General features: G+C 43.5%; 1 protein-coding gene across 2 annotated transcripts in view; it reads left to right on the plus strand.

Annotated features, from left to right (window-relative positions):
* The window catches only part of CFH (complement factor H), a 906,401-nt gene that overhangs the window by 41,396 nt on the left and 852,155 nt on the right, over nt 1-12,850 (plus strand). For both annotated transcript variants that reach the window (XM_069737284.1, XM_069737285.1), the window contains exon 2: nt 4,873-5,058. In XM_069737284.1, the coding sequence (XP_069593385.1) occupies nt 4,873-5,058 (186 nt within the window). The remainder of the gene's footprint in view (nt 1-4,872; nt 5,059-12,850) is intronic.

Consider the following 12,850-nt stretch of genomic DNA (forward strand, 5'->3'; position numbering starts at 1 on the left):
TATGGTTAGGGCTAGGGTTAGGGCTAGGGTTAGGGTTAGGGCTAGGGCTAGGGCTAGGGTTAGGGTTAGGGCTAGGGTTAGGGTTAGGGCTAGGACTAGGGTTAGGGCTAGGGTTAGGGCTAGGGTTAGGGCTAGGGTTGGGGCTAAATTTAGGGTTACGGTTGGGGCTAAATTTAGGGTTAGGGTTGGGGCTAAATATAGGGTTAGGCTTCTTTCACACTTACGTCGGTACGGGGCCGTCGCAATGCGTCGGCCCGACATACCGACGCACGTTGTGAAAATCGTGCACAACGTGGGCAGTGGCTGAAGTTTTTCAACGCATCCGCTGCCCAATCTATGTCCTGGGGAGGAGGGGCGGAGTTACGGCCACGCATGCGCTGTCAGAAATGGCGGATGCGACGTACAAAAAAACGTTTCATTGCACGTTTTTTTGTGCCGACGGTCCGCCAAAACACAACTGATCCAGTGCACGACGGACGCGACGTGTGGCCATCCGTCACGATCCGTCGGCAATACAAGTCTATGGGCAAAAAACGCATCCTGCGGGCACATTTGCAGGATCCGTTTCTTGTCTAAAACGACGGATTGCGACGGAATGCCAAACGACGCAAGTGTGAAAGTAGCCTAAGGGCTAGGGTTATGGTTGGGGCTAAAGTTAGGGCTAGGGTTGGGGCTAAAGTTAGGGTTAGAGTTGGGATTAGGGTTAGGGTTTGGATTAGGGTTGGTATTAGGGTTAGGGTTGGCATTAGGGTTACGCTTGGGATTAGGGTTAGGTTTGGGATGAGGGTTAAGGTTAGGGTTGTGATTAGGGGTGTATTGGGATTAGGGTTAGGTTTGAGGTTAGGGTTGAGATTAGGATTAGGGGTGTGCTGGATTTAGGGTTTTGATTAGGGTTATGGTTAGGGTTGACATTAGGGTTGTTTTGGGGTAAGGGTTGTGATTATGGTTAGGGTTAGTGATTAGGATTATGGATCAGGTTGGGATTAGGGTTAGGGGTGTGTTGGGGTTAGGGTTGGAGCTAGAATTGGGGGGTTTCCACTGTTTAGGTACATCAGGGGGTCTCCAAACACGACAGCCAATTTTGCGCTCAAAAAGTCAAATGGTGCTCCCTCCCTTCTGAGCTCTGCCGTGTGCCCAAACAGTGGGTTACCCCCACATATGGGGCATCAGCGTACTCGGGAGAAATTGTACAACAACTTCTGGGGTCCAATTTCTCTTATTACCCTTGTGAAAATAAAAACTTGGGGGCTACAAAATCTTTTTTGTGGAAAAATATATATATTTTTTTTATGACTCTGCATTATAAACTTCTGTGAAGCACTTGGGCTTTCAAAGTTCTCACCACACATCTATATAAGTTCCTTGGGGGGCTAGTTTCCAAAATGGGGTCACTTGAGGGGGGTTACTACTGTTTAGGTACATCAGGGGCTCTGCAAACCCAACATAATGCCCACAGACCATTCTATCTAAGTCTGCATTCCAAAACGGCGCTCCTTCCCTTCCGAGCTCTGCCGTGCGCCCAAACAGTGGTTTACCCCCACATATGGGGTACCAGCATACTCAGGACAAATTGGACAACAACTTTTGGGGTCAAATTTCTCTTGATACCCTTGTGAAAATAAAAACTTGGGGGCTAAGAAATCTTTTTTGTGGAAAAAAAAATATTTTTTATTTTCACGACTCTGCATTATAAACTTCTGTGAAGCACTTGGGCATTCAAAGTTCTCACCACACATCTAGATAAGTTCCATGGGGGTCTATTTTCCAAAATGCGGTCACTTGTGGGGGATTTCTACTGTTTAGGCACATCAGGGGCTCTCCAAACGCGACATGGCGTCCGATCTCAATTCCAGCCAATTCTACATTGAAAAAGTAAAACGGCACTCTTTCTCTTCCAAGCTCTGCGGTGCGCCCAAACAGTGGTTTACCCCCACATATTGGGTATCGACATACTCAGGAGAAATTGCACAACAACTTTAGTGGTCTAATTTCTCCTGTTACCCTTGAGAAAATAAAAATTTGTGGGCAAAAAGAAAATTTTTGTAGAAAAAATGTGATTTTTTTTTTTCACGTCTCTACGTTATAAACTTCTGTGAAGCACATGGGGGTTCAAAGTGCTCACCACACATCTAGATAAGTTCCTTAAGGGGTCTAGTTTCCAAAATGGGGTCACTTGTGGGAGGTTTCTACTGTTTAGGCACATCAGGGGCTCTCCAAACGCGACATGGCGTCCAATCTCAATTCCAGCCAATTCTACATTGAAAAAGTAAAACGGCGCTCCTTCACTTCCAAGCTCTGCGGTGCGCCCTAACAGTGGTTTACCCTCACATATGGGGTATCGACGTATTCAGAAGAAATCGCACAACAACTTTTGTGGTCTAATTTCTCCTGTTACCCTTGTGAAAATAAGAATTTGTGGGCGAAAATATCATTTTTGTGTAAACAAAAGCGATTTTTTATTTTCACGGCTCTACGTTATAAACTTCTGTGAAGCACTTAGGGGTTCAAAGTGCTCACCACACATCTAGATAAGTTTCTTAAGGGGTCTAGTTTCCAAAATGGTGTCACTTGTGGGGAGTTTCCACTGTATAGGCACATCAGGGGCTCTCTAAATGTGACATGGCGTCCAATCTCAATTCCAGCCAATTCTGCATTGAAAAAGTCAAACGGCGCTCCTTCACTTCTAAGTTCTGCGGTGTGCCCAAAAAGTGGTTTACCCCCACATATGGGGTATGTGCGTATTCAGGAGAAATTGCATAACAAAATTTATGGTTACATTTCTGTTTTTACACTTGTGAAAATAAAAAAAATGGTTCTGAATTAAGATGTTTGCAAAAAAAAGTTAAATGTTCATTTTTTCCTTCCACATTGTTTCAGTTCCTGTGAAGCACGTAAAGGGTTAATAAACTTCTTGAATGTGGTTTTGAGAACCTTGAGGGGTGTAGTTTTTAGAATGGTGTCACACTTCATTATTTTCTATCATACAGACCCCTCAAAATGACTTCAAATGTGATGTGGTCCCTAAAAAAAAATGGTGTTGTAAAAATGAGAAATTGCTGGTCAAATTTTAACCCTTATAACTCCCTAACAAAAAAAAATTTTGTTTCCAAAATTGTGCTGATGTAAAGTAGACATGTGGGAAATGTTATTTATTAACTATTTTTCGTGACATATCTCTCTGATTTAAGGGCATAAAAATACAAATTTTGAAAATTGCAAAATTTTTAAAATTTTCGCCATATTTCCATTTTTTTCATAAATAATCGCAAGTAATATCTAAGAAATGTTACCACTAACATGAAGTACAATATGTCACAAAAAAACAATCTCAGAAACAGCGGGATCCGTTGAAGCGTTCCAGAGTTATAACCTCATAAAGTGACAGTGGTCAGAATTGCAAAAATTGGCTCGGTCATTAAGTACCAAATTGGCTCTGTCACTAAGGGGTTAATAAAGCTGTGTTGTTTTTTTGTACAAATCCATGCTGTTTGGTGATCCCCTTTTTGTATGGCCTCTGCTTTTTCTTGTTTTTTTTTCCTGGTGAAAGACCTGGCTATTTATTGCTTGCGTTGAGAAACACGTGATGGTGTCTCCGCGGCTTTTCTACATGCATTTGCATATTTCCCATAAGGGATGGGGGCAGTGTTCTGGATCACTGCGTTGAGAAACACGTGATGGTGTCTCCGCGGTGTTGGATGTTTTGATCTCCCCGAGGTTATTCATCCTTATGTTTACTGTCCTTTTACTAGGCACTGCTCCTAATAGCCAGTTTCCTTCTCCACACTGATGAAGGGCAAATACCCCGAAACAGCTGTCTGTGGATGGATACCATGTTTTGGCATAGGGGGTTTTCCTTTTTGGATGCTGCCCTTCCCATGGTTGTTGCTTCCCGGTGAAAGACCTGGCTATTTATTTCTCACCCTGATCCTCCTTCCTCCCACCATGCCGAGTGCCCTGAGACAACTGATCCCACACTTGGACACTCAGAAGAGCTGTTCAGTTTTCCCTTTAAAGATTCCGGACTCTTGACCGGTCATTTTGAAGTGGGGCCAGATGGGATCGCATGTAGCGATGTCCAAAGCTTTGAACAGCCACGGTCACACAAAGGCAATGGTGGGAAAGTGTCACAAGTCCTCTTTTTTTCAGAAGAGGCAATTTGCATATTAAATTTCACAGATAAGCACTGCACAGCGAATAAGCCTCCTCACCTTCACAATCCAGAGCTGGTATGTCACTCTATACAGCTACAGATATTCCCTATGTATCATTTGAATCTTTGGATTAAGTGAGACTATCACTACCATTTTCAATCTGGTACATCAGAACTGAAGTAGTACACAACTATCAGATTATAATTTTTTTTATTATTATGATGTGTGCTTTGAATTCCTAGTACTGTGCAGTATGAGCCTAAAATGACGTTCCTTGGAAGTGGTAGGCACTCCTCACTTAGTACTCAACCGTGTATGGAATAATGCTGGGCAGTTTTTACATACTTCGATGATACAAATCAAATTTCAAAGTATTAGAATTTCAGGAAATTTGACTTGAACACGGTGAATCTATCCTCTCATCTCTAGTTCATGTGGCCTCTTTTTTACATTTAAGCATTTTGCAACTGTTGGAGTGCAGTTGTTAGCATGTTTATCCATCTTTAGTTACCTTATTCAGTTTTGGCCTTTTTAAAAAAGATAGCTCAAATAAAATTGCTGAATTTATAGTATATAATTTATTATTTTGCATATTTTCAGTGTGATGTAAGTTTACTCATGCATTTTCATTATGTTCTAGTCGTCCACCTATGCATATAGTGTAGCCGTATGTGGGTTAGTAATAATGATCATTTAACTTCATTTTTTTACCTGCATTTAGGATCATGCAAGAGGCCAGAAAGAATGGTGGAGGCAGAATTGGTAGGTGACTGGGAAAATGAGAGTTATCCTGGAGGAACACAAGCAGTTTATCAATGCCGACCTGGATACACTCGTCAAGGAACTATTAAGAAGGCATGTATAAGTGGTGAATGGCAATATTTTGGTAAAAAAGGTGAATGCAAAAGTAAGTATTGCTGTGTAACTTATCTATAACAATTTACAGTCTATACAAATATATCACGTCTTTATCAAGATTATTTTTATCAAAAGCATATTTTCAGTGACAGATTTTTCATCTCATTGCATAGTACTAAAAAATGTCAAACATATTTTTTCATCTTTTAGTGAAACATTTTAACCCCTTTCTGTCATTGGACGTACTATTCCATCCATGTGGGGTGGGCCCTACTTCCCAGTGACGGAATAGTACGTCCAGCACGATCAGCCACGCTCAAGGGGGGAGCGCGGCCGATCGCAGCCGGGTATCAGCTGACTATCGCAGCTGACATCTGGCACTATGTGCCAGGAGCGGTGACAGACCGCTCACGGCACATTAACTCCCGGCACACTGCGATCAAAGATGATCGGAGGGTTCCAGTGGCATAGGGAAGCATTGCGCAGGGAGGGAGCTCCCTGCATGCCTCCCTGAGAACCTCGGTGCAACGCGATGTGATCCAATATGGCCGTGGGGCTGCTTCCGGGTCCTGCAGGGAGGTGGCTTGTAAGCACCTGCTCAGAGCAGGCGCATGCAAGCCTCCAGCAGTGCACATCAGATCGCTGATCTGACACAGTGCACTGCAAAGTATCAGATCAGCAATCTGACCCTATAACATGATGCCCCCCCGGGGAAATGTTATAAAGTAAAAAAAAAATATTCACATATGTAAAAAAAAAAAAAATCCTAAATAAAGAAAAAAAATATTGTTCCCATAAATACATTTCTTTATCTAAAAAAGCAAAAAAAAAATAAATGTACACATATTTAGTATCGCCGCATCCGTAACGACCCGACCTATAAAACTGTCCCACTAGTTAACCCCTTCAGTGATCACCGTAAAACAAAAGAAGAAAAACGAGACAAAAAAAAACCGTTTTTTTATTATACAGTCGAACAAAAAGTGGAATAACACGCGATCAAAAATACGGATATAAATAACCATGGTACCACTGAAAATATCATCTTGTCCCGCAAAAAACGAGCCACCACACAGCATCATCAGCAAAAAAATAAAAAAGTAATAGTCCTCAGAATAAAGCGATGCAAAAATAATAATTTTTTCTATAAAATAGTTTTCATCGTATAAAAACACCAAAACATAAAAAAATGATATAAATGAGGTATCGCTGTAATCGTACTATCCCGAAGAATAAAACTGCTTTCTCAATTTTACCAAACGTGGAATGGTATAAACGCCCCCTCAAAGAGAAATTCATGAATAGCTGGTCTTTGTTCATTCTGCCTCACAAAAATCAGAATAAAAAGCGATCAAAAAATGTCACATGCTCGAAAATGGTACCAATAAAAACGTCAACTTGTTCCACAAAAAACAAGACCTCACTTTACTCTGTGGACCAAAATATGAAAAAATTATAGCTCTCAAAATGTGGAGGCTATTTTTTGCAATAAAAAGCGTCTTTTAGTGTGTGACGGCTGCCAATCATAAAAATCCGCTAAAAAACTCGCTATAAAAGTAAATAAAACCACCCTTCATCACCCCCTTAGTTAGGGAAAAATAATAAATTAAAAAAATGTATTTATTTCCATTTTCCTGTTGGGGTTGGGGCTAGGGTTGGGGCTAGGATAAGGGTTTTGGCTAGGGTTAGGGTTAGGGCTAGGGTTGGGCTAGGGTTAGGGTTGGGGCTAGGGTTAGGGTTAGGGATGGGGCTAGGGTTAGGGTTGGGGCTTGGGTTAGGGTTGGGGCTAGGGTTAGGGTTGGGGTTAGGGTTAGGGTTGGGGCTAGGGTTAGGGTTGGTGCTAGGGTTGGGGTTGGGGCTAGGGTTAGGGTTTGGGTTAGGGCTACAGTTAGGGTTGGGGCTAAAGTTAGGGTTAGGGTTGGGGCTAAAGTTAGGGTTAGAGTTTGGATTACATTTATGGTTGGGATTAGGGTTAGGGGTGTGTCAGGGTTAGGGTTATGGTTGGGATTAGGGTTAGGGGTGTGTTGGAGTAATTACCAAAAAATAATGCGTACAGGGTATAATTAATAGGTATAACCAAAAAGAACCGAAAAAAAACATTTAAAATGTAACTTTTAATAAATTTGGAGTAAAAATTACCCATATATACGGGTCAGGAGACAGTAACACCTTAATCTATCTTAACAATAAAATTAAAGGATAGAGACTAAACGGTGGAGGGGGGGCGTGATCATTCCATTACTCATCCTACCTCACAGCGGAGGTTGGCTGTTGTGAGTTCCGTTCTGGAGCTCCCTCCTGTGGTTGCTAACGGTGTGTTTGCGAGTTCTGCCCTTGGGCTCCCTCTGGTGGTTTTGAGTGGAACTGCTGCTCCGTTAGGTAGCTGTAGCAGCTGCCTTCACTAATCGCCTTGCCTGGGTTTGTTATTTAAACCTGCTCTGGGCTTTAGTCCATGCCTGCTGTCAATGTTCTTGGTTGGATTTGATTCTTCCCTTGGATTTCTCATATGGCCAGTCCTTGTCTGCAAAAGATAAGTTTTGCTAGTTTGTTTGTCCATTTGTTTGGACTCTATTGCTTTGCATTTTGTCTCTTTTGTCCAGCTTGTCACTATGTCTTATTTAGGCTAGCTGGAAGCTCTGGGAAAGCAGATTTGCCCCTCCACACCGTGAGTCGGTGTGGAGTTCATTTTTGTAAACTCTGCGTGGATTTTGTAGTTTTTAATACTGACCGCACAGTATCCTTTGCTCTCTGTCTATCTAGTTTAGTATTGGCCTCCCCTTTGCTGAATTCTAATTTCATTTCTGTGTTCGTCATTTCCCTCTCCTTTCACAGTCAATATTTGTGGGGGGCTATCTTTCCTTTTGGGGGTTTCTCTTAGGCAAGATGGCTTTCTATTTCCTTCTTTAGGGGTAGTTATATCTTAGGCTGTGACGAGGTGTCTAGGGAGTGTCAGGAACATCCCACGGCTATTTCTAGTTGTGTTGTTAGGATTAGGGACTGCGGTCAGTAGAGATACCACCTTCTCAGAGCTTGTTCCATGTTGCGTTTTAGCCACCAGGTCATTTCAGTGTGTCCTCTTAACCACCAGGTCATAACAGTACAGCAGGCCAAGAATGAATTGAATGCATCTCAAAAGAAGGAAAAAAAAAAGAGTTCTGAACCATTTTTTTTTCTGTGCTCTGTTCTGCCTTTTTTTCCTTTTGATATCTGGGTGGTGCTGGATATATGCTCTGGTATGGAGGTTCAGGGTTTGTTTTCTCGTGTGGATCAACTTGCTGCAAGAGTCCAGAGTATCCAAGATTATATTGTTCAGACTCCGGCTCTAGAGCCAAGAATTCCTACTCCTGATTTGTTTTTTTGGGGACAGATCCAAGTTTTTGAACTTTAAAAATAGCTGCAAATTGTTTTTTGCTTTGAAACCCCGTTCTTCTGGTGATCCCATTCAGCAAGTGAAAATCATCATATCCTTACTGCGTGGTGATCCTCAAGACTGGGCATTTGCTCTTGAAACAGGGAATCCGGCATTATTGAATGTAGATGCATTTTTTCAGGCGCTCAGATTGTTGTATGACGAACCTAACTCTGTAGAGCATGCTGAGAAAACACTGTTGGCCCTGTGTCAGGGTCAGGAAGCGGCAGAGTTATATTGCCAGAAATTTAGAAAATGGTCTGTGCTCACTAAATGGAATGAAGAGGCGCTGGCTGCTATTTTCAGAAAAGGTCTTTCTGAAACCATTAAAGATGTTATGGTGGGCTTTCCTGCGCCTGCCGGTTTGAGCGAGTCTATGTCTCTAGCCATTCAGATTGATCGGCGCTTGTGTGAGCGCAAGGCGGTGCACCATATGGCAGTGTCCTCTGAGCGAAGTCCTGAGCCTATGCAATGTGATAGGATTTTGACTAGAGCAGAAAGGCAGAAATTCAGACGTCAAAATGGCCTGTGTTTTTACTGTGGTGATTCAGCTCATGCTATTTCTGATTGCCCTAAGCGTACTAGGAGGGTCCCTAGGTCTGTTACCATTAGTACTGTGCAGCCTAAATTTCTCTTGTCTGTTTCCCTGATTTGCTCATTGCCGTCCTTTTCTGTTATGGCATTTGTGGATTCTGGCGCTGCCCTGAACTTAATGGACTTAGAGTTTGCCAGGCACTGTGGTTTTTCCTTGGAACCTTTGCAGAGTCCTATTCCCTTAAGGGGGATTGATGCTACGCCATTGGCCAAGAATAAACCTCAGTACTGGACACAGTTAACCATGTGCATGGCTCCAGCACATCAGGAAAATATTCGTTTTTTGGTGTTGCATAATTTGCATGATGTTGTTGTGCTGGGTTTTCCATGGTTACAGGTACATAACCCAGTGCTGGATTGGAGATCTATGTCTGTGACTGGTTGGGGTTGTCAGGGGATACATAGTGATATTCCTTTGATGTCCATTTCCTCGTCCCCTTCTTCTGAAGTTCCTGAGTTTCTGTCGGATTTCCAGGATGTATTTGATGAGCCCAAGTCCAGTTCCCTGCCTCCTCATAGGGACTGCGATTGCGCCATTAATTTGATTCCTGGCTGTAAGTCCCCTAAGGGCCGACTTTTCAATCTGTCTGTGCCAGAGCATGCCGCTATGCGGAGTTATGTAAAGGAGTCCTTGGAGAAAGGGCATATTCGCCCGTCTTCGTCACCGTTGGGAGCGGGATTTTTTTTTTTTGCCAAGAAGGATGGCTCCTTGAGACCCTGTATAGATTATCGCCTTCTCAATAAGATCACTGTCAAATTCCATTATCCATTACCTTTGATTTCTGATTTGTTTGCTCGGATTAAGGGTGCTAGTTGGTTTACTAAAATCGACCTCCGAGGGGCATATAATCTTGTGCGTATTAAACAAGGTGATGAATGGAAAACAGCAATTAATACGCCTGAAGGCCATTTTGAATATCTTGTGATGCCATTCGGGCTCTCTAATGCTCCATCGGTATTTCAGTCCTTTATGCATGATATCTTCCGGAATTATCTGGATAAATTTATGATTGTGTATTTGGATGATATTTTGGTTTTCTCCGATGATTGGGAGTCTCATGTGAAGCAGGTTAGGATCGTGTTTCAGGTCCTTCGTACTAATGCGTTGTTTGTGAAGGGATCTAAGTGCCTCTTTGGAGTTCAGAGGGTTTCTTTTTTGGGTTTCATTTTTTCTCCCTCGGCTATTGAAATGGACCCTGTTAAAGTCCAGGCCATTCATGATTGGACTCAACCTACATCTGTAAAGAGCCTTCAGAAATTTTTGGGCTTTGCCAATTTTTATCGTCGCTTTATTGCTAATTTTTCTAGTGTGGTGAAGCCTCTGACCGATTTGACGAGGAAGGGCGCTGATGTGGTGAATTGGTCCTCTGCGGCTGTTGAGGCCTTTCAGGAGCTTAAACGTCGTTTTACTTCTGCCCCTGTGTTGCATCAGCCAGATGTTTCTCTCCCTTTTCAGGTTGAGGTTGATGCTTCTGAGATTGGGGCAGGGGCCGTTTTGTCTCAGAGAAATTCTTATGGCTCTTTGATGAAACCATGTGCCTTCTTCTCCAGAAAATTTTCGTCTTCTGAGCGTAATTATGATGTCGGCAATCGGGAGTTGTTGGCTATGAAGTGGGCATTTGAGGAGTGGCGACATTGGCTTGAGGGAGCCAAGCATCGCGTGGTGGTCTTGACTGATCACAAGAATCTGATTTACCTCGAGTCTGCTAAGCGGTTGAATCCTAGACAGGCTCGGTGGTCTTTGTTTTTCTCACGTTTTGATTTTGTGGTCTCGTATATTCCTGGATCTAAGAATGTGAAGGCTGATGCCCTTTCTAGAAGTTTTTTGCCTGATTCTCCGGGAGTTCTTGAGCCGGCTGGGATCCTCAAGGAGGGGGTGATTCTTTCTGCCATCTCCCCTGATTTACGGCGGGTACTTCAGGAGTTTCAGGCTGATAAACCTGACCGCTGTCCTGTGGGAAAATTGTTTGTTCCTGATAGATGGACTAGTAGGGTAATTTCTGAGGTTCATTGTTCGGTGTTGGCTGGTCACCCTGGGATTTTCGGTACCAGAGATTTGGTGGCTAGGTCCTTTTGGTGGCCTTCCTTGTCGCGGGATGTGCGTTCGTTTGTGCAGTCCTGTGGGACCTGTGCTCGGGCTAAGCCTTGCTGTTCCCGTGCCAGCGGGTTGCTTTTGCCTTTGCCTATTCCTGAGAGGCCCTGGACGCATATTTCCATGGATTTTATTTCTGATCTTCCTGTTTCTCAGAAGATGTCTGTTATCTGGGTGGTTTGTGACCGGTTTTCTAAGATGGTCCATTTGGTACCGTTGCCTAAGCTGCCTTCCTCTTCTGATTTGGTTCCATTATTTTTTCAGCATGTGGTTCGTTTGCATGGTATTCCTGAGAATATTGTGTCTGACAGAGGTTCCCAGTTCGTTTCTAGGTTTTGGCGGTCCTTTTGTGCTAGAATGGGCATTGATTTGTCTTTTTCTTTTGCATTCCATCCTCAGAAAAATGGCCAAATGGAGCGAACCAATCAGACCTTGGAAACCTATTTGAGATGCTTCGTGTCTGCTGATCAGGATGATTGGGTGACCTTTTTGCCGTTGGCCGAGTTTGCCCTTAATAATCGGGCTAGTTCTGCTACCTTGGTTTCGCCTTTTTTTTGTAACTTTGGTTTTCATCCTCGTTTTTCTTCAGGGCAGCTTTAGCCTTCTGACTGTCCTGGTGTGGATTCCGTGGTGGACAGGTTGCAGCAAATTTGGACTCATGTGGTGGACAATTTGACGTTGTCTCAGGAGAAGGCTCAGCGTTTTGCTAACCGTCGTCGGTGTGTGTTGGTCCCCGGCTTCGTGTTGGGGATTTGGTCTGGTTGCCTTCTCGTCATGTTCCTATGAAGGTTTCTTCCCCTAAGTTCAAGCCTCGCTTTATTGGGCCTTATAAGATTTCTGAAATTATCAATCCAGTGTCTTTTCGTTTGGCCCTTCCAGCTTCCGTTTCCATTCATAATGTGTTCCATAGATCCTTGTTGCGGAGATATATGGTACCTATGGTTCCCTCCGTTGATCCTCCTGCTCCGGTGTTGGTTGAGGGGGAATTGGAATATGTGGTAGAGAAGATTTTGGATTCTCGTTTTTCGAGGCGGAAGCTTCAGTATCTGGTCAAGTGGAAGGGTTATGGCCAGGAGGATAATTCTTGGGTTGTTGCCTCCGATGTTCATGCTCCCGATTTGGTTCATGCTTTCCATTTGGCTCGTCCTGATCGGCCTGGGAGCTCTGATGAGGGTTCAGTGACCCCTCCTCAAGGGGGGGTACTGTTGTGAGTTCCGTTCTGGAGCTCCCTCCTGTGGTTGCTAATGGTGTGTTTGCGAGTTCTGCCCTTGGGCTCCCTCTGGTGGTTTCGAGTGGAACTGCTGCTCCGTTAGGTAGCTGTAGCAGCTGCCTTCACTAATCGCCTTGCCTGGGTTTGTTATTTAAACCTGCTCTGGGCTTTAGTCCATGCCTGCTGTCAATGTTCTTGATTGGATTTGATTCTTCCCTTGGATTTCTCATATGGCCAGTCCTTGTCTGCAAAAGATAAGTTTTGCTAGTTTGTTTGTCCATTTGTTTGGACTCTATTGCTTTGCATTTTGTCTCTTTTGTCCAGCTTGTCACTATGTCTTATTTAGGCTAGCTGGAAGCTCTGGGAAAGCAGATTTGCCCCTCCACACCGTGAGTCGGTGTAGAGTTCATTTTTGTAAACTCTGCGTGGATTTTGTAGTTTTTAATACTGACCGCACAGTATCCTTTGCTCTCTGTCTTTCTAGTTTAGTATTGGCCTCCCCTTTGCTGAATTCTAATTTCATTTCTGTGTTCGTC

The sequence above is a fragment of the Ranitomeya imitator genome, chromosome 8, assembly GCF_032444005.1.
Source record: "Ranitomeya imitator isolate aRanImi1 chromosome 8, aRanImi1.pri, whole genome shotgun sequence".
Lineage (NCBI taxonomy): Eukaryota > Metazoa > Chordata > Amphibia > Anura > Dendrobatidae > Ranitomeya > Ranitomeya imitator.